The sequence below is a fragment of the Cheilinus undulatus genome, linkage group 3, assembly GCF_018320785.1.
Source record: "Cheilinus undulatus linkage group 3, ASM1832078v1, whole genome shotgun sequence".
Lineage (NCBI taxonomy): Eukaryota > Metazoa > Chordata > Actinopteri > Labriformes > Labridae > Cheilinus > Cheilinus undulatus.
Window position 1 is genome coordinate 54,569,772 of NC_054867.1, and position 19,166 is coordinate 54,588,937.

General features: G+C 40.4%; 1 protein-coding gene across 1 annotated transcript; it reads left to right on the forward strand.

Annotated features, from left to right (window-relative positions):
- The first annotated feature begins 2,654 nt into the window (after window positions 1–2,654).
- Window positions 2,655–7,817, forward strand: LOC121507448 (CMP-N-acetylneuraminate-beta-galactosamide-alpha-2,3-sialyltransferase 1-like). Its single transcript, XM_041783780.1, has 6 exons — window positions 2,655–2,717; window positions 3,134–3,325; window positions 3,467–3,633; window positions 5,450–5,483; window positions 5,561–5,680; window positions 7,560–7,817. The coding sequence occupies exons 1-6, from the start codon at window positions 2,706–2,708 to the stop codon at window positions 7,725–7,727; spliced, it is 693 nt and encodes a 230-aa protein (XP_041639714.1). The 5' UTR covers window positions 2,655–2,705; the 3' UTR covers window positions 7,728–7,817.
- The last annotated feature ends 11,349 nt before the right edge of the window (window positions 7,818–19,166 follow it).

Sequence of the window (19,166 nt, forward strand, 5' to 3'; positions counted from 1 at the left end):
GCTCATCCTGGCTGTGCTGGAGATGCTCCACCAAGAGATCCTACGTGGCTGTGAAGTGCTCAGTGACTTTGTCAAGAGGGGTCTGTTGGCCAATCAGCAGCCTCCGTTCAGCAGACGCTCCAACAGACGCTGCAGTACGCTGAGGACTCTGACAGCAGGATTCTTTGTAACCTGGGCCCGCTGACGATGCGGAACCAGCTCATCCCAGACTCACGAACAACACTACACCTCCCAGCGCTTACCGCCAGTGTTGACCTTCAACTGCCCCTCATAATTGACTGGTCCAAGTCACGTCCAACGCTTAACTCTGTGGAGCTGAAGTGGACCGTAGCTGGAAGGGAGATCCAGGACCCTGAGCTGCAGTATGAGGTGGAGGTGAGTTCCCCCTCATACCACATGACATCATGAGGGGAAATCTGAGAGGCTTGTTTCAGCACACATTTTCTGAAAGGTGGAGAATGAGAGGGGAGGGAATGGATTTTTCTGGTATTTGAGGGGATTGTGGACAGGCCAGGGCCACATATTTTTGTTAGAAGAGCCTTAAGAAGGGATCTTTGCATAATATGTCCTCTCTAAGGCTTTTCATTTGACCTTTTAGGGCTGGATTCTGGATTCAGATTTGGCTCACTGTAGGACCTATTAAGGCCTGATTCTAGGGCTGATTTTTGGCCCAATTTTAATTCTGTCACCACAGATGTATTTTCACTCTGTCTCAGTTTAGTTCTCCTCATTGGACAAAGATAGTCAGTGAGCATTTTGGGTCATAATTTAAATGAAAACCTGGTCTCTGTCACTTGTGTTGACTTTGAAAAAAACAAGGAATGAGAGAGTTTGACAAAGAGCTGGGGGTATCTTTTCGTACCTTTTTCTCACCACACAGCTTTAATAGCGTTACAGAAGGAACTGGTGTTGATGGTGCATGGTGTGGTAATCGGACCCATCACTGAGGTGTGGCTGTTTAGGTAGTAACAAGCTGTCAGATGGTCATAGTCATGTTTGAACAGCTGTCAGTCAGCAGAGCTTCTGTTTGGTTTATAGCAACATTAAATCCTTGTCATCACAGCTCAGTCCGGTTGGTTATTGATGACCTGCTCTCAAAGAAACTGATTCTACTACATGGACTTGGATTTCGGAGTTAAAGTGGACTGAACTTTAAATCACACTCTGATCAGGTAAGAACTCTGACATTTCTGAGTTTATATCAAATCAAAGTAAAGGCAGAAACTAGAAAATGTAGACGTGGGGAAGACGATGTCCTGATAGCATCGAAAGGGGAATTAGTGAATATACCAAGGTCTGTGGTGGTCTGGTAGGTTTTCATGCCAAACTCTGACCCCGTCATTTAAAGCTTAGTCATGGTGTAGATTCAGAGACGCTGCATACCTGGGTTGTTCATGTGATTATTGGTGTTAGTGTTGACCCTTAATCATTCCAGAGCCTCAGCCTTTTATTCATATAATCTATGCTCTAGATCAGGAGCTCTCAGCGTCGGGGTCAGGACCCCATTGGGGGTTGTCAGACACTGAGAGGAGGTCTCCAGATGCCTTAAAAAACACTAAGAACATTTTTGAATTACACTGGTGCCACTTTACACCAATTTTGCCAATTTTTAACCAATTTTTATCACTTTTTCCCACCAATTTTACCAATTTTAACATTTTTGCATCTTTGCAACATTTTTTGTCCATTATAAACCCTTTCCACCACTTTTTTTGCCTGTTTGCCACTTCTAAAACAAATCTTGCCACTATTGTTGGTTCTGTTCATTATTACCAATATTAACCCCTTTTACCAATTTTTAAGCCATATTTCACAATTTGATATGCCCATTTTAGCCAATTTCTGACTATTTCTGCCTCATCTAACCCTTTTTGCCAGTTTATATCAATTTTCATCCCATGTCACCATATTCCCACAGTTTATGCCACTTTAACTAACCACTTAATATGCACATTTTTGCCACTTTAACCTCTTTTTGCCATCTTTTGGTTATTTTTGCATCTTTTATCTAATTTTTGGCATTTCTAACCCATTCTGCTACTTTTAAAATCCAATTTCACCAACTTTCCAGCATTTTTGCCATTAGTAACCCATCAAAAAGACTGACATTTTTAAGAGGGCTACTTATTACACAAATGAATTAAAATGTGTTTCTTTGATAAGAGTGGTTATTATTCAGGTTAAATATAAAATACCACAGCTTAACTTTACAACTATGATTTTGCTGGCCCCCAGTCTGGCTGGGCCCCAGACAGATCTCCCATTTTCCCCCTAATTGACGGCGTTTTCTGCACATGACAATTTTGAATGTGCATGGCTGTGTTCAGCCACCTTCAGGTATAGTGGGGGTCCACGGTCTCTGGCACCTTTGTTTTGGGGGTCATGGGCTGAAAAGGTTGAGAACCCCTGCTCTAGATAGCCCACTCTGTATGATATGACATGTTTTCCTGATTACTGACCCTTGTGCACAGGTTTGGCCTGACTGGATGAAGATGAAGACTAAAGCGAAGCTTCCTCTCCTGTTGTGCATGGTCGCCTTGTGTTCCCTGCTGAGGGTTTACATCCTGTTTGACCCTTCTCAGTACCAAACAGACTGTTACTGTGAGAAATGTTTATCAGAAAATGATCCCTGGTTTAAAACTCGCTTCAACAAATCAGTTCAAGTCTTTCTGACTGCAGACTACCAAGTACCAGAGGATAATTTCATGTGGTGGAAGGTGAGTGATCCCATCAGATTAACTTTAATGTCATCTTATTCTTTAATGTAAGAGTCATGTACAGCTGGCTACACTCTAAACACTTTAAGGACTGATTTGGGCCAAAACGTATTCTACGATGAATTTTTGTGGACAATTTTGAACCTATTTAGGCCCAGCTTTAGGACCCCTTAAGGCCTGATTGTAAGTCCCATTTTCAGGTTGATATTTAGAATTAATTACAGACAGATTATGGCCAACCTAAGCTTCACAAAGGATAGACTTTAGATCCCACTCCTTTTAGGCATGATGGTAGGACCTACTGGGAATGTTTGCATTTGGAAGATTATAGTGCCGTGTGAAAATAGTCCAGTAAATAGTCTAGTGTGTCGCTGGCCTTAGATCTGGTCTAACAGCAGTGTTTGTGTGTTCATTAGCGTGTCCAAGGAACCAAAGCCAACTTTAGCGTCTTCACCCAAAGAGTGGGAGAACTATTTAAGGTGATCCCACGCCATCCCAATGTGACGAAAGCGTGCCCAGAGGGCTGTACGACCTGTGCTGTGGTTGGTAATTCTGTCACCCTGAAGGGATCCCGTTATGGGCCGCTGATAAATTTCCATGATGTCGTCATGAGGTAAATATACAGCTCTACAAAGATATCTAAACCTCAGCAGTCCTCTGCAGGTTTTCTGCACAGGGACGTTAAACGTCTTCACCTGGAATGACTATGTTTATAGATATTTCCCTCTGTTTACTGTAGAATAAATTACGCTCCAGTAAGAGGCTGGGAGGCAGACGTTGGGAACAAAACCACTCATCGAATCATGTATCCAGAGAGTTCTACACATTTGGATAACAACACTCGTCTCGTCATGTTTCCATTCAAGCTGCAGGATCTGGAGTGGCTGCCGAAGGCGTTAACCACGGGAGCCCAACGGTTGGTCTGATTTCTTCAGAAGAATCCACTTTTAGGGTGTCGGTTTTACCAAGAGGCAAAAGGCAATCTCATTTTGCTTCGACTGAGCAAGAGAAACCCTTACTTCTTGTCATAGTTGGCAATGTTTCCAAAAGTTGCTTTAGTAGGGTGGCCGTATGTCCGGCTTTTGGCCAGACAGTCTGGAATTTCAAAGCCTTATATGGCGTCCGGTGCAGCCTCAAGCCAGACACTTATTTGTTCTCCTTTTGGAGTACTGTTCAGCGAGTATGTTGGGGCGCTAGTGGGAGTAGGGTTGGGGGACCTCATGTCAGAGTCTGATTAGGGCAGTGTTACTCAACACTGCTCAACCAAAGAGCCAAACTGTTGAAAAATACATTTGCAAGAGCCACAATGTAAGTGGTGAAAAGTGGCAAAAAATGGCTTAAAGTAGCAATAAAAATAAGTTAAAGGTGGCAGAAATGGTCAGAAAGTAGCAAAAATTTGTGAGAAGTGACAAGAAAATGAGTTACAGGTGGCAAAAAAAATGCTCCAAAGGGGCAAAAACATGGAAAAAAAAGTGATTAAAATGGGCATAAAGCAGTCAAGATTGGCAAAAAATTGGCAATCAAAAAAAATTAAAACAAGAGGTACACAATGGCAAAGATTAGCTTAAATGGGCAAAATGTGGCAAAAAAAAAAAAATATGAAAAAGGGCAAAAATTGGCAAAAAAGAACAAAAAAGAAAAGGCAAAAAATTCTGGAAAAAAAGAAAACAAGTGGTATTGAAGGGCAAAAGGTAGCTTATGGATGAGAAGTGGCAAAAAAATGGTTAAAAAAAGGGCAAAAATGGGATAGAAGTGGCAAAAATGGGGAAAAAGTGTTAAAAGGAAGTAACAAAATAGGCAAAAAAATAGGAAAATGGGGTTATTTAATGGCAAAAGATAGCTCAAATGGGCAGAAAGTGACATAAAAAATTGTCAAAAAGGGCAAAAAGAAGAGGCAAAAATTTGAGAAAAAGAAAACAGGTGGTATTTAATGGCAAAAGGTAGCTTATTTGAATGAGAAGTGGCAAAAAATGGTTAACAAAAGGGCAAAAATGGGATAAAAGTGGCAAAAATGGGGGGGTGTCATAAAGAAGCTGCAAAAATGAGCAAAAAAATAGGAAATAAAAGGGGGGGGTTAATGGAAAAGATAGTTTAAATGGGCAAAATGTGGCAAAAATTGTAAAGGGCAAAAATGGGCAAATAAGTGGCAAAAAGAATAGGCAAAAATTTGGGAAAATGAAAACAAGAGGTATTTAATGGTAAAATGTTACGTATTTGGACAAAAAGTGGCAAAAAAAATGGTTAAAAAATAGCAAAAATGGGATAAAAGTAGGAAAAATTGGAAAAAGTGTCAAAAAGAAGTTGCAAAAATGGGCAAAAAATAGGAAAAAAAGGGGGTATTTAATGGCAAAAGGTGGCCTAAATGGGCAAAAAGTGCCTTCTCTGTCATGTCTTCTCTGTATTTTCAGAGAAGACATGAATTTCTTCCCCATGTTCCTGACTTTTTATCAAATTATTTTTACTGTTTACTTTTTCTAATTTTTATGACTCATTAAGGAATTTATAACTCATCAAGGTTAAGTTTACATTTTTTTACTGGAGGAAATCTCCAGACCTCATACTGGTGGGCCAGTCATGATGAAAATATCATCTGATCTGGTGGGCCGGGTATAACTGCACCACAGGCTGGATTTGGCCCCTTGGCCTTGAGTTTGACACCCCGCTTTAGGGGCCCTTTATCATTGAACTGTATTCAACATGATGCTAACCCTTTATGTTCTTTTGTTTAACAGCTTTAGATCAAAGATCAGAGCCAATAAGGACCTGGTGAGTATTTCTATCTTGGGAATATTCAGATTTATCCTCTGGCAGAAAGATGACAGATGATGTCTGATTAAAAACAGGCGATGGTGGTTAATCCCGCCTTCATGAGGTACGTTCATGAAGCCTGGCTGGAGAAGAAAGGCTACTATCCCTCCACAGGGTTCCTGACTTTGGTTCTGGCTCTGCATATCTGTGATGAGGTGAGTTTAATTTTATATTAATACTGATTGGATAATTGATCAGGTATCCTCCTTAGACCCTGCATGAACATATTATGACATTACACTTTGTCTTCTCTACATTAATAAATAATTTCTGCTGTTAGTTTTAGAACTAATAGTCTAGAATGTCCCAGAAAGTTTCAGCTTAAACTTAAAAATTCTGAGCGAATTTGCTCTTGAATTTTCACAGAGATTCCTGAAAATGTAGGGGAATTTGTTTGGATATTTTCAAGAATTAACTTGCGATAACTCAAGTAATTTCATGGAAATCTTGGGGAAATGTCCCATAATCAGGGTCCATTCTCTGGGTTTATCAGGGTCCATTCTCTGGGTTTATCAGGGGTCATTCTCTGGGTTTATCAGGGGTCATTCTCTGGGTTTATCAGGGTCCATTCTCTGGGTTTATCAGGGTCCATTCTCTGGGTTTATCAGGGGTTATTCTCTGGGTTTATCAGGGTCCATTCTCTGGGTTTTTCAGGGTTCATTCTCTGGGTTTATCAGGGTTCATTCTCTGGATTTGTCAGGTTTCATTCTCTTGATTTGTCAGGGGTCATTCTCTGGGTTTTGTCAGGGTCCATTCTCTGGGTTTATCAGGGTTCATTCTCCGGATTTGTCAGGTTTCATTCTCTTGATTTGTCAGGGGTCATTCTCTGGGTTTGTCAGGGTCCATTCTCTGGGTTTATCAGGGGTCATTCTCTGGGTTTATCAGGGGTTATTCTCTGGGTTTATCAGGGTTCATTCTCTGGGTTTATCAGGGGTCATTCTCTGGGTTTATCAGGGGTCATTTTCTGGGTTTATCAGGGTTCATTCTCTGGGTTTATCAGGGTCCATTCTCTGGGTTTATCAGGGGTCATTCTCTGGGTTTATCAGGGTTCATTCTCTGGGTTTATCAGGGGTCATTCTCTGGGTTTATCAGGGGTTATTCTCTGGGTTTATCAGGGGTCATTTTCTGGGTTTATCAGGGGTCATTCTCTGGGTTTATCAGGGGTCATTCTCTGGGTTTATCAGGGGTTATTCTCTGGGTTTATCAGGGGTCATTTTCTGGGTTTATCAGGGGTCATTCTCTGGGTTTATCAGGGGTCATTCTCTGGGTTTATCAGGGGTTATTCTCTGGGTTTATCAGGGGTTATTCTCTGGGTTTATCAGGGGTCATTCTCTGGGTTTATCAGGGGTTATTCTCTGGGTTTATCAGGGTCCATTCTCTGGGTTTATCAGGGGTCAGTCTCTGGGTTTATCAGGGGTCCATTCTCTGGGTGTATCAGGGTCCATTCTCTGGGTTTATCAGGGGTCAGTCTCTGGGTTTATCAGGGGTCCATTCTCTGGGTTTATCAGGGGTCATTCTCTGGGTTTATCAGGGGTTATTCTCTGGGTGTATCAGGGTCCATTCTCTGGGTTTATCAGGGGTCAGTCTCTGGGTTTATCAGGGGTCCATTCTCTGGGTTTATCAGGGTCCATTCTCTGGGTTTATCAGGGTCCATTCTCTGGGTTTATCAGGGTCCATTCTCTGGGTTTATCAGGGTCCATTCTCTGGGTGTATCAGGGTCCATTCTCTGGGTTTATCAGGGGTCAGTCTCTGGGTTTATCAGGGGTCCATTCTCTGGGTTTATCAGGGTCCATTCTCTGGGTTTATCAGGGTCCATTCTCTGGGTGTATCAGGGTCCATTCTCTGGGTTTATCAGGGGTCAGTCTCTGGGTTTATCAGGGGTCCATTCTCTGGGTTTATCAGGGTCCATTCTCTGGGTTTATCAGGGTCCATTCTCTGGGTTTATCAGAGTTCCATATCCTGGGTTTGTCAGGGGCCCTGTCTGTGGACAGGTTTGATTAATCCATATTTCTTTGTGTTTTTGTGTGCTCACAGGTTCGAGTTTTTGGTTTTGGAGCAAATAAAGATGGAGACTGGAATCATTACTGGGCTCCCAACGGATTCAAAAATATCAAAACTGGAGCTCATCCAGGAAGTTTTGAGTATGAAACCATCCAGAAACTGGCAGAGCACCAAATCGTCCAGTTTTTTCCTGGGTGGTGATCTTTACCTTAACATTTTGACGGACAGGAGCAGAGAGGATTAGCCAGACTGGGATGAAGGACTCTGAGCTTTTGGATGAATAATGCTTTACTGTCCAGCTCCACCCTACATTCTGAAAATGTATTCATGTGTTAGTGTGATTCAGGCTGACTGTGTGAGATGATCAACCAAACTTGACAGATTAAAACCATGTTGACATTTTTATAATAATAATACAATTAAAATAAAGGTTTTATTATTTAACAATGACTGAGACTGTAAACTTTCAAATATGATTAATCTGATATGATGGACGGATGGATGATGGATAGATGGATGGATGGATGGATGATGGATGGATGGATGGATGGATGATGGATGGATGGATGGATGGATGATGGATGGATGGATGGATGATGGATGGATGGATGGATGGATGGATGATGGATGGATGGATGGATGGATGGATGAATGGATGGATGGATGATGGATGGATGGATGGATGGATGATGGATGGATGGATGGATGGATGATGGATGGATGGATGGATGGATGATGGATGGATGGATGGATGGATGGATGGATGGATGATGGATGGATGATGGATGGAAGATCACATGGTATTTCTACTGGAACTGGCCCACCAGTATGAGGTCTGCAGATTTCCTCCAGCATTAAAGTGTAAACTTTATTTTGATGATCTACAGTATTCATGTTGTTATAAAAATCTTAAAAATTAAAGAGTAAATATAATTAGATAAAAAAAGTTGTCCTTCTCACTTCATACATTTTCTTATCTTGTATTTTGACTTTCAAGATTCAAATTTTAAATTCTAACCATGATTTGATCTTTAAAATCTCTTGATTTTGAATTTTTTCCCAGATGAAGACCTTTTAAAGTCCTAACTTTTACTTTTAATCCCAGATTTGGACCTTCTAAACTCTCAATATTAAAATGAAATCATATTTTGACCTTTTTAATGCATGATTTCTAATTTTATTTCACATTTTCACCTTTGAAACTCATGATTTTGAACTTTAACTCATATTTTGACCTTTAAACTCTTTAACTACTATTTTCTATCGCATGTATTTGCCTTTTAAAAACATTATTTTGACTAAATTTTGTGTTTTGACCCTTTGAACTTAAAAGTTTCACTTTTTTTCTCAGGATTTTGAGCCTTTAAACTTGTCAATCTGACTTTTTTAAAATGTCAATATCATTTGTCCTCAGTGCTCAGTTTTTTTTTTCTATAATTCATTACTGGTAAAAATTAAGGTTGAATGTTTATGGATAAATGTTGACTCTGTTAGGCCCTCAGGTTTGACCTAAATTCAGAATCCGCCCCTGCTCTGCCTGGATTTGATGCCCCTGCTCTAAATCTTTTATTGCTTCCACTGTAAACTCGCTTAACTCTAATAGGATTAATTTCTACTGAATTTTTTAACTGCTTGGATTTCAACCTTTCCATTTATTGACAGAGTTATTCATGTATTTTCTGATGGGATTTTCTGATCCCATTTAAGCATCCTTTTGTCATTAAATACCATTTTTTTCTGACTTTTTGCCCATTTTTGCCACGCTTAACTGCTTTTTTACTCATTTTTATGCCTTGTTTATTCCACCTTTGGACCGTTTTTTGCCACCTGTTACTCTTTTTTTTGTCACTTCTCACCCATCTTTTTTTCACTTTTTATCCCCATTTTTTCCCGTTTTCACCCCTTTTTTGTTGCTTTTTGACCATTTTTGCCATTGCTAACTTATTTTTATTGCTACTTCAAGCTGTTTTAGCTACCCTCCAGCTCTTAGATTGTGGCTCTGGTAAAGGTATTTTTCAATAGTTTGGCTCTTTGGTTGAGTAATGCTGCTTTAAGGATTATCAGACCAGAATAATCAGGTAGTATTAGCAATAAATTCATTACTGAAACCAAATAACTGATTACCTGGTAAAGGATGTTTAAGAACATTTGCAGACCAAAATATCAAAGAAATAAAAATGTTAAAAATATTTAAAATTAGACAGAAATGTTTGAAAACATGGTCTTTCTTTTTAATCTGAATCTTTATGTGGGTGGGGGTCCACTGAATGAATAATTTTCTCTTAGGGGAGGCTCACTCTCACACACTTTGAAAACCCCTGTTATTAGACATAAGATAATCGGGCGTTTGCCATCCTTGGTTGGGAAGGGGGAAAATTGGGACAAAAACAGCCTGATTACCTTTTGTGTGCACCCCGCTTTAGGGCTCATGTAGGTCATCAAAATCATGGTCTACTGTAAAGCTATTGTAAAGCTGTGGTATCCATATTTCATATTTAACCTGAATAATAAACACACTTATCAAAGACACAAATTTATGTTTTTAATCATCTGTGTAGTAAAAGTCTTCTTAAAAATGTAAAACCCTTTTGTTAAAAAAATAATAATTGAAATGATTTAAATTGCTACAGTGGGTTAATAATAACAAAAAAAAAGGTGGAAAGGTTGGTGAAATTGGATTTTAAAAGTATGGGTTAAAGTGGCAAAAACGGGCATAAATAGTTGTTGAAAGGGAGTTAAAATGTGGCTGAAATGTACGGTGGCCCTGAGAGCTCACAGCACTACAACTTAAGAAAACACATGCAAAAAGACAAAACACAAGCAAATTAAGAAAACATCTTCATCAATTTGACAACACATGCACAGCATTTAGAAAACGCACTGCAAAGACCACAACACGTTAGAAAAGAGCGCTGCAAATAGACCGCAACACAACGAAAGTGTTTCCAGAGGACACTTAAAAGTGATGCACACGTCCGGACACGCTTGTTGATGTTGTTGACGCAGATTTTGAGTCACAGTGGTGCTGGAAAATGAGATTAAAAGTAAGTGTTTTTGATTAATTTTAACATTGTGATCACATGATTCAGATATTAGCCTATTGCAGTGATCTGCTGTTAAACTATCGTTAGCCTTTTGCTTGTAATTAGCCTGCCAATTCACATAACCTGATGAAATAATACACACGGTTAATTCACTGTGAAACCATAGACTGTATATAGTGTGAAACATGCTGTTAGCTGGCTATAGTTACTATCAGAACCCTTAATAGGGGACAAGTAAGTTAAACTACCAGTGGGTTTTGCTGACATGGTTTCACACTATATACAGTCTATGGTTTTACAGTGAATTAACCGTGTGTATTATTTCATCAGGTTATGAGAATTGGCAGGCTAATTAAAAGCAAAAGGCTAACGATAGTTTAACAGCAGATCACTGCAATAGGCTAATATCTGAATCATGCGATCACAATGTTAAAATTAATCAAAAACACTTTTTATCTCATTTTCCAACACCACTGTGACTCAAAATCCACGTCAACAACATAGATGTCAAGACGTAGATGATGCGTTTGCTATCTGACGGTACGTCTTTGGGGCCGCCATCTTGGTGCGGGCAAAAGAGTGAGAGTGCAACAGAGTTATAAGGGCAGACAGCATTGAAAAAGCCAACTTCCTTTGCTGACGCCCACAGATACGATGGGTTTCTCGCTCTGATGTTAGTGGTCTTGCTTTAGATATGTACAGGACTTCTGACTGGGTTTTTTTATTATAAGTTGTTACCTTATTTAAAATACAATGCACCCGCTGTTTTGGAAGGAAATGTGGAATCTTTCACTAGGTGTAGTACTGACCGTCATCTGATTGTTAAAAGCCAGATTGGTCATTTTAATGTTGCTGGCAGAAAGCACCTCCTGGCTTTAAGTATTTATTTTTTTACTCAGTGTTATTTTAATAATGTCATTAAATACAATACTTAAAATATAAAACTAGGTGATATAATTTTTTTTGGCGTTAGTAAAGCACGCAGTTCTTATCACCCACTTCAAAAATATATTTGCCTTAATTTTCTGCTGTCCCACAAACCAATAAATCAGTCATCAGAAGACTGGTATTTGACTTAAATGCAGGAAAATTCTCTCATTTTGACGATAAGCATTATTATCTGCACCGCAGAGAGAGAGTCAGTGTGCACCGCGCTGTACAGACAGTGTGAGTATCAGTTTGATTTAGGCTTTTTAGACAACATAAAGATGATCAAAGAAGCCAGGAACATTCAGCTTTAACTTTGCTCTCTCCTTCTTTGTTTTGCCACTTTTTGTTGTACCATAAAGAAGAAAATCATGAGAAATTAGAAATCACGTGACTCGTCGGGACTTCTACCTGTTGAGACTTTAGTTTTCCTCATGTAGCTCTCTCTCTCTCTCTCTGCCTCCCATCTGATGATCCGCTCAGAAAATTTTACTGGAATCTGCTAGCTCTGCGGCTGTTTAAGTCAGAAATCCATCCCCTGCATGAGTAATTAAGCTGAGATCGGCCGTTGTGTCCTCACATGGCTAATATGCACTGCAAACTCAAAAATCATCAGGTGAGAAAGGGCGTGACGACTCCCAGTGTATGCCTGCATGTAGCCTAGATTAAAGACCAGTTGCAAGATGAGAGGGAGAGAAATTATCTATATAAATCTATTTGGGGAAACAAAAACTATCTAATTATAGATTCTAAATATTCAATTACACATGTTCCCTGTACACCTCATAGACATAATAGGATTTTTAATTTAAAGTTGATCAGACCTACAATAAGTACCTCGATTTAACTCCAGTAATTAATCAGTATGATGTTCAAGCTTTCAGCTTTATAACAAAACAAATGTCATGTAGATTGGTTCAGGATTAAGCAAGGTAGGGCGGATTTTACAGGCGAAGTGGGCTTGTTTATAATGAGCTTTCACTAATCCCGCCAGTTCCAAGATGGCGGACCGGCAGATGCAGAGCCACTACGTTTAATAGCTGTGGACGCGTCATCTACGTATCCATATCTATGGTCAACAACATCAATAAGCATGTCCGGACATGTGCATCACTTTTAAGTGTCCTCTGGAAACACTTCTGTTGTGTTGTGGTCTGTTTGCATCACGTTTTTCTAATGTGTTGTGGTCTTTGCAGCGCATTTTCTAAATCCTGCGCATGTGTTGTCAAATTGATGAAGATGTTTTCTTAATTTGCTTGTGTTTTGTCTTTTTGCATGTGTTTTCTTAAGTTGCAGTGCTGTGAGCTCTCAGGGCCACCGTAGAAATGGCTTTAAATTGGAAAAAATGGGTGGAAATTTGGTGAAATGGGATGAGACATTGATATAAACTGGCAAAAAAGGGTTAACTGGCCATTGGCTCCCTGAGATAACCAGACTTCCCAAGGCCAGTTGTCTCTCCACTCTCTTTGGTTGTTATGCAGACAAGATGCTCCGGCCCCATCTCCTCCCCACCACCCCCTACTCCTGTGAACTTTGTTTCTGGATCAGAACTCTCCGAGGTCGTCTCCACGGCAACGGCCGTGTCTTCGTCACCTATATCAGACGGCAGAGACAATGGATGGGACTGAGTGGAGATGGGCTCACACATACGCACACACAAGATACATATAACACACACACCACCTCCAACTCAACGCCTTCGCTGGCTCCCATCCCCTCCTCCCTCCCTTCGCTGCAGTGTAGCATGGGAGGGTTGTGGCTGCGCGCACCCCCCCCCCCCAGTGTCTGTGCTGTGACACCGCCCCCCCCCACCACCCCCCCCCCCCCCCCCCCCCACACATGTGCAAGTTCTCAAGTTTTGCCTTTTTTTTCCCCTCTTCCGTCCTCTTGTTCTCTTTTTCAGCTAAGTAAAAGGGGCGCTGCTTGTATGGCAGCCCCGCAGTTCTCCCGCTCCTGTTCTCCCCCTGTTATGTGTCACTGTCTTTTTTTATGTTTCTTGGATGGGATGTAACTGAAAGGCAATTTCCCCCCCGGGGATCAATAAAGGATTGATTGATTGATTGATTGAGAAAGAAAAATAGGCAGACATTGTCAGAAATTGGTTAAACTACCAAAATTTGGTGCATTAAATGGTGAAATTTGGTTAAAAAAGGAAAAATTGGGTGTAAAAAGTGATTAAAAAAGGGGGGGGTAATAATGGGTCAGCAGAGGCCACATTAAGCTTAAGTGGCAAGAATTGGTTTAGAGGTGGCAAAAACAGGCAGAAAAAAGTGTTAGAAAGAGTTTAAACATGACAAAAATAGGTGTTAAATGGCAAAAGTGTTTTAAAATGTGAAGATGAATGTGAAGTACATTCGTGCGATGAACATATAAAACAGTCTATCTGGTCTGTCAGGTTAAAACTTTGGAGCCTTACTCAGAAATAGAAGATTCATTTTGATCATTCTTCACCTCTGATCTAACACCACCAGGTCACATCCCCTCTGCCCACTTTAAGCTTACATTAACAAAGTTAGAATCCTATCAACCCAGGTCGAGGTAGTCTTTATGTGATTGTTTTTCAGTTTGAAGTCATCAGTCTTTAGTTTGAGAAATCGTGAAGCTTTGTCTTCCTCCACCGTGTCACTTATTTTTATCTTACATGGCTTGCAAAATGTCTGATTTTATGATAGACAACACAAAATGAAGAAAACATGGATCCAATTTTCTGTTGCATTATTTCTTTATTTTTAAACTTTACAAATATTTAATTTAACCTCATTCCAAAGTTCCTCATTGACCTTAAGCGCTCTGTTATCATAGAGGCAACACTGTATTTCATTTTTGTGTAAATCATTTCAGAATCAAGAATCATCAACTGTTGGGTAGACGTCACAGCAGTTATCCTTCAGAAAACTATGATCAGATCATCTTTCTTATGGTCCTCCTTATGGTCATCTTTACAGGACGACCACGCCTAGGGAGAGTAGCAACAGTGCTGAACTTTCTCCATTTGTAGACAGTCGTCTTACCGTGGACACATGAACATCAAGGCTTTTAGAGATATTTTTGTAACCCTTTCCAGCTTCATGCAAGTCAACAGTTCTTCATTGTACGCAGGGCTTGACATTGACGCCTGCCAACTAGCCAAATGCGGGTGGATTTCAGCCGTGGCTGGTAGCAGCGTGACTCTAACTAGCCACGATGGCGGGTTGAATTTATCAGTGTCACAACTAATCCTTCACTCTGACCGTGCTTGTCGAGTAGCCGTTATGATTTAGGTTTACAGAGAGAGTGTTCGGCACATAAAAGCTCAAATTTCCCTCCAAAATAACTGAAAAGGCTGGTCTCCTCATCCATTTGTGCGTTTTTATGCAGCACCAAGGGCTTTGATGCTGCATGACAAACATATACTGATACACACTCGCACTGACGTGTTGGTAATGTAGACTGAAGGCTCCCATCTGTTTAGGAAAAATGTTTGAGAATGTTAGAGGATAAACTCAGACCTGAACTTTCTCCTTCTGCTTTAAAGCTTCTCTCTGTCCATGGAGGATCATGGCGCTGTCTGTGCGTGTGTGTGCTCCAGCTGAGTGTACCTGTCGCTCATTTGAGCCAGGGTGTGTAGTGTGTCTGAACACTGATTAATACTCCATTTATATTCTTTCTTTGTTTAAGGCGATCTAAATGATAAAACCTCCATCTCTGAAGTGTCATTGCTGTAAGCATCCAGCTGGCCAGTGGATGCCTTTTTCTCCAACACACAGGGGAGACCTCGCCGCATTCTTTAGCCTCTTGGCCCGCCGAGGCAGATGAATGAAGAGGCTGATGCCTGGACTCGCTGTTGGTTTCAGTGGCTTACCGATTTCTCACGCAAGAGTTTAAATTTTCTTCCAGTGTCTGCTAGCAAAACTGTCCACTTGACTCCCTCAGTTTTTTGAGGGGCATTTTGTGCTGATACTGAATATTTTAGAACTTTTAGCTTAGATTACCTCCATTCCTGCATCTCCACTTCCTGTTCTGATCACAGTGGCTTTGATCTACCGTCTCTTGCAGGTTCTGACTACGTATCCCAGAAGCCCCAAAAGTACTCAAAGGGAGCGTGAGAGCACCCCCTTGTGCCGGCCGCCAAAAAACACTTTAATGTATATATACATCAATGACACTCAAGCACTGGCTTTTAAAAGACATATACATATATATATATATATATATGTTCATCGCAATGAGTTACAAAGGGATTATTGCATAATACGTCCCCTCTAAGGCCTATCATATGACCTTTTATAGCTGGATTCTGGATTCAGATTTGGCTCTCTGTAGGACTTACTAAGGCCTGATCCCAGGGCTGATTTTAGGCCTGTTTGGGACCTATTAAATCTTGATTCAAGGGTAGGCCTGATTCTATGATAGATTTTTGGTCCAATTTTAATTCTGTCACCACAGATGTATTTTCACTCTGTCTCAGTTTAGTTCTCCTCATTGGACAAAGATAGTCAGTGAGCATTTTGGGTCATAATTTAAATGAAACCCTGGTCTCTGTCACTTGTGTTGACTTTGAAAAAAACAAGGGATGAGAGAGTTCGACAAAGAGCTGGGGGTATCTTTTCGTACCTTTTTCTCACCACACAGCTTTAATAGCGTTACAGAAGGAACTGGTGTTGATGGTGCATGGTATGGTAAACGGACCCATCACTGAGGTGTGGCTGTTTAGGTAGTAACCAGCTGTCAGATGGTCATAGTCATGTTTGAACAGTTTAAACAGCTGTCAGTCAGCAGAGCTTTTGTTTGGTTTATAGCAACATTAAATCGTCATTATCACAGCTCAGTCCGGTTGGTTATTGATAACCCGCTCTCAGAGAAACTGATTCTCCTACATTGACTTGGATTTCAGCGTTAAAGTGGACTGAACTTTAAATCACACTCTGATCAGGTAAGAACTCTGACATTTCTGAGTTTATATCAAATCAAAGTAAAGGCAGAAACTAGAGAATGTAGACGTGGGGAAGACGATGTCCTGATAGCATCGAAAGGGGAATTAGTGAATATACCAAGGTCTGTGGTGGTCTGGTAGGTTTTCATGCCAAACTCTGACCCCGTCATTTAAAGCTTAGTCGTGGTGTAGATTCAGCCTTTTATTCATATAATCTATGCTCTAGATCAGGGGTTCTCAGCGTCAGGGTCAGGACCTCTTGGGGTTGTGAGACACTGAGAGGAGGCCTCCAGATGTCTTAAAAAAAACACTAAGAACATTTTGTAATTACACTGATGCGACTTTACACCAATTTTGCCAATTTTTTAACCAATTTTTATCACTTTTTCCCACCAGTTTTACCAATTTTAACATTTTTGCATCTTTACAACATTTTTTGTCCATTTTAAACCCTTTCCACCACTTTTTTTTGCCTGTTTGCCACTTCTAAGTCAAATCTTGCCAGTATTGTTGGTTCTGTTCATTATTACCAATATTAACCCCTTTTACCAATTTTTTAAGCCATATTTCACAATTTTGATATGCCCATTTTAGCCAGTTTCTGACTATTTCTGCCTCATCTAAACCTTTTTGCCAGTTTATATCCATTTTCATCCCATGTCATCATATTACAACAGTTTTTACCACTTTAATGCCATTTCAGCCACTTTAACCACTTAATATGCACATTTTTGCCACTTTACCCCCTTTCGCCATCTTTTGGTTATTTTTTGCATCTTTAATCTAATTTTTGGCATTTCTAACCCATTTCTGCTACTTGTAAAATCCAATTTCACCACCTTTCCCACTTTTTTGCCATTATTTACCCATATCAGCTATTTTTTAATGTATTTTAATTCTTTTTTCAACAAAAGGATTTATATTGTTAGAGGGCTACTTACTACAGAAATGAATTAAATGTGTTTCTTTGATAAGAGTGGTTATTATTCAGGTTATATATAAAATACCACTGCTGAACTTTACAACCATGATTTTGCTGGCCCCAAGTTTGGCCTGGCCTCAGACAGATCTCCCATTTTCCCCCTAATTGACGGCCTTGTCTGCACATGACAATTTTGAATGTGCATGGCTGTGTTCAGCCACCTTTAGGTACAGTGGGGGTCCACGGTCTCTGGCACCTTTATTTTTGGGGGTCATGGGCTGTAGCGCCACATTATGTAATAATGCCGCATTATGTAATAACCCTAACCATAGGACTTAGTGTGGGCTCCAAGATTTGCCCTACCCAACTACCTTGCCCTAACTCTAACCGCTTAGTGATTTATGCCTAAACCTAATCCCCCTTCAGGGCTCTGGACTAAACACCTAACCTTGACCCTAGGACTTAAGGTGGGCTCCAGGGTATACCCTACTACCTTGCCCTAATCCTAACTGCTTGGTGGCTTACAAAATGCGACGTTATTACACAATAAATTGAAAATTTATTACATTATTACATAATGTGGCGTTATTACATAATGTGGCACTACAAGGTGGTCTCGGGCGCGATTAAAGTGGACTCTGGCACGGTTCAGATGAGATGTGAATGCAACCGCACTCAGATACGGGACAGAGCGTCGAATCAGCTTTATGGGATACGAAGCAGATCGGAAGAGTGAAGTTGATTTTTAATCATCCATGGCTGCAGGATGGACTTTTTGCTGGGTCAAAACAAAAACAATCTTTGCTCAGGTCATGACCCCAGTGGTTGCCATGGTAGCTTCTTCTTCTCTCTCCTCCTTGGCGGGGTTGTAAACCAGCTAAGTGCATACCGCCACCTGCTGTTTCAGACTGAGTAAATATGCAAATGGGTCCTGGCACAGATCCGATGTTGCTAGTGTGAAAGCAAGCCGGGGGGGGGGGGGGAGGGGGAGAGGGAGGAATCGCGGCGCAGTTCGAAACAACTGGACCTAATGTGAAAGCGCCCTTAAATGCTGCAAAAAGGCTTTCTGTGGTAAAAAGCATCCGTTCACACACGTATTTGCACTGATCAATCTACCTACTGTACTAATTATTACCTTACTTCATCTATTAACCGTACTGAAATGCTGCAGTTAATCTATTCAATGTAACTCTAATACTGTTTTATCCTAAGACAGGGGTGTCAAACTAAAAGCCCGGGGGCCAAATCTGGCCCACGGAACAGTTAAATCTGTTCTAACTGGCCCGTCGTTAAGAGGGCCGCAGATTTCCTCAAGTATAAAAATGTGAACGTATCCTTGATGATTTAAGATATCCTTGTTAAGTCATAAAATCTGAAAAAGTAAGGAGTAAAAATATTTAGATAAGAAGTCAGGACTGTGGGAGAAATAAATTAATTTGTGTTTTAAATTCATATTTTCAATTTTACATCTCACAATTAGAACTCAAACTTAAGATTCTGACTTTTTATTTCATACTTTGTGCATTTTAACTCATAATTTTGACTTCTCATTTAATATTTTGAGCTTTAGGATTCGTAATTCTATTTTTTAATTCATATTTTGACCTTTTTAACCAATTCTTTTGTATTTTATCGCATATTTTCAACTCCAAACTTTGACTTCATAATCCTATAGTTTGACCTTTTAGACCAGGGGTCACTAACTGGCGGACCATGGTCCGGGTCCGGACCCAGACGCCATCCAATATGGACCTGGACCCAGACCTACAATCATTAGAAAGACATAGAAAGTAGACAAAAAGACTAGTGAGCTGAGACAATGAGTCTACTCACAG

Coding starts and splice junctions, on each gene's coding strand:
- LOC121507448 (XM_041783780.1), top strand. Junction 3,326..3,466: donor TAAATTTCCATGATGTCGTC/ATGAGGTAAATA, acceptor AGAATAAATTAC/GCTCCAGTAAGAGGCTGGGA. Junction 3,634..5,449: donor TTAACCACGGGAGCCCAACG/GTTGGTCTGATT, acceptor TTTGTTTAACAG/CTTTAGATCAAAGATCAGAG.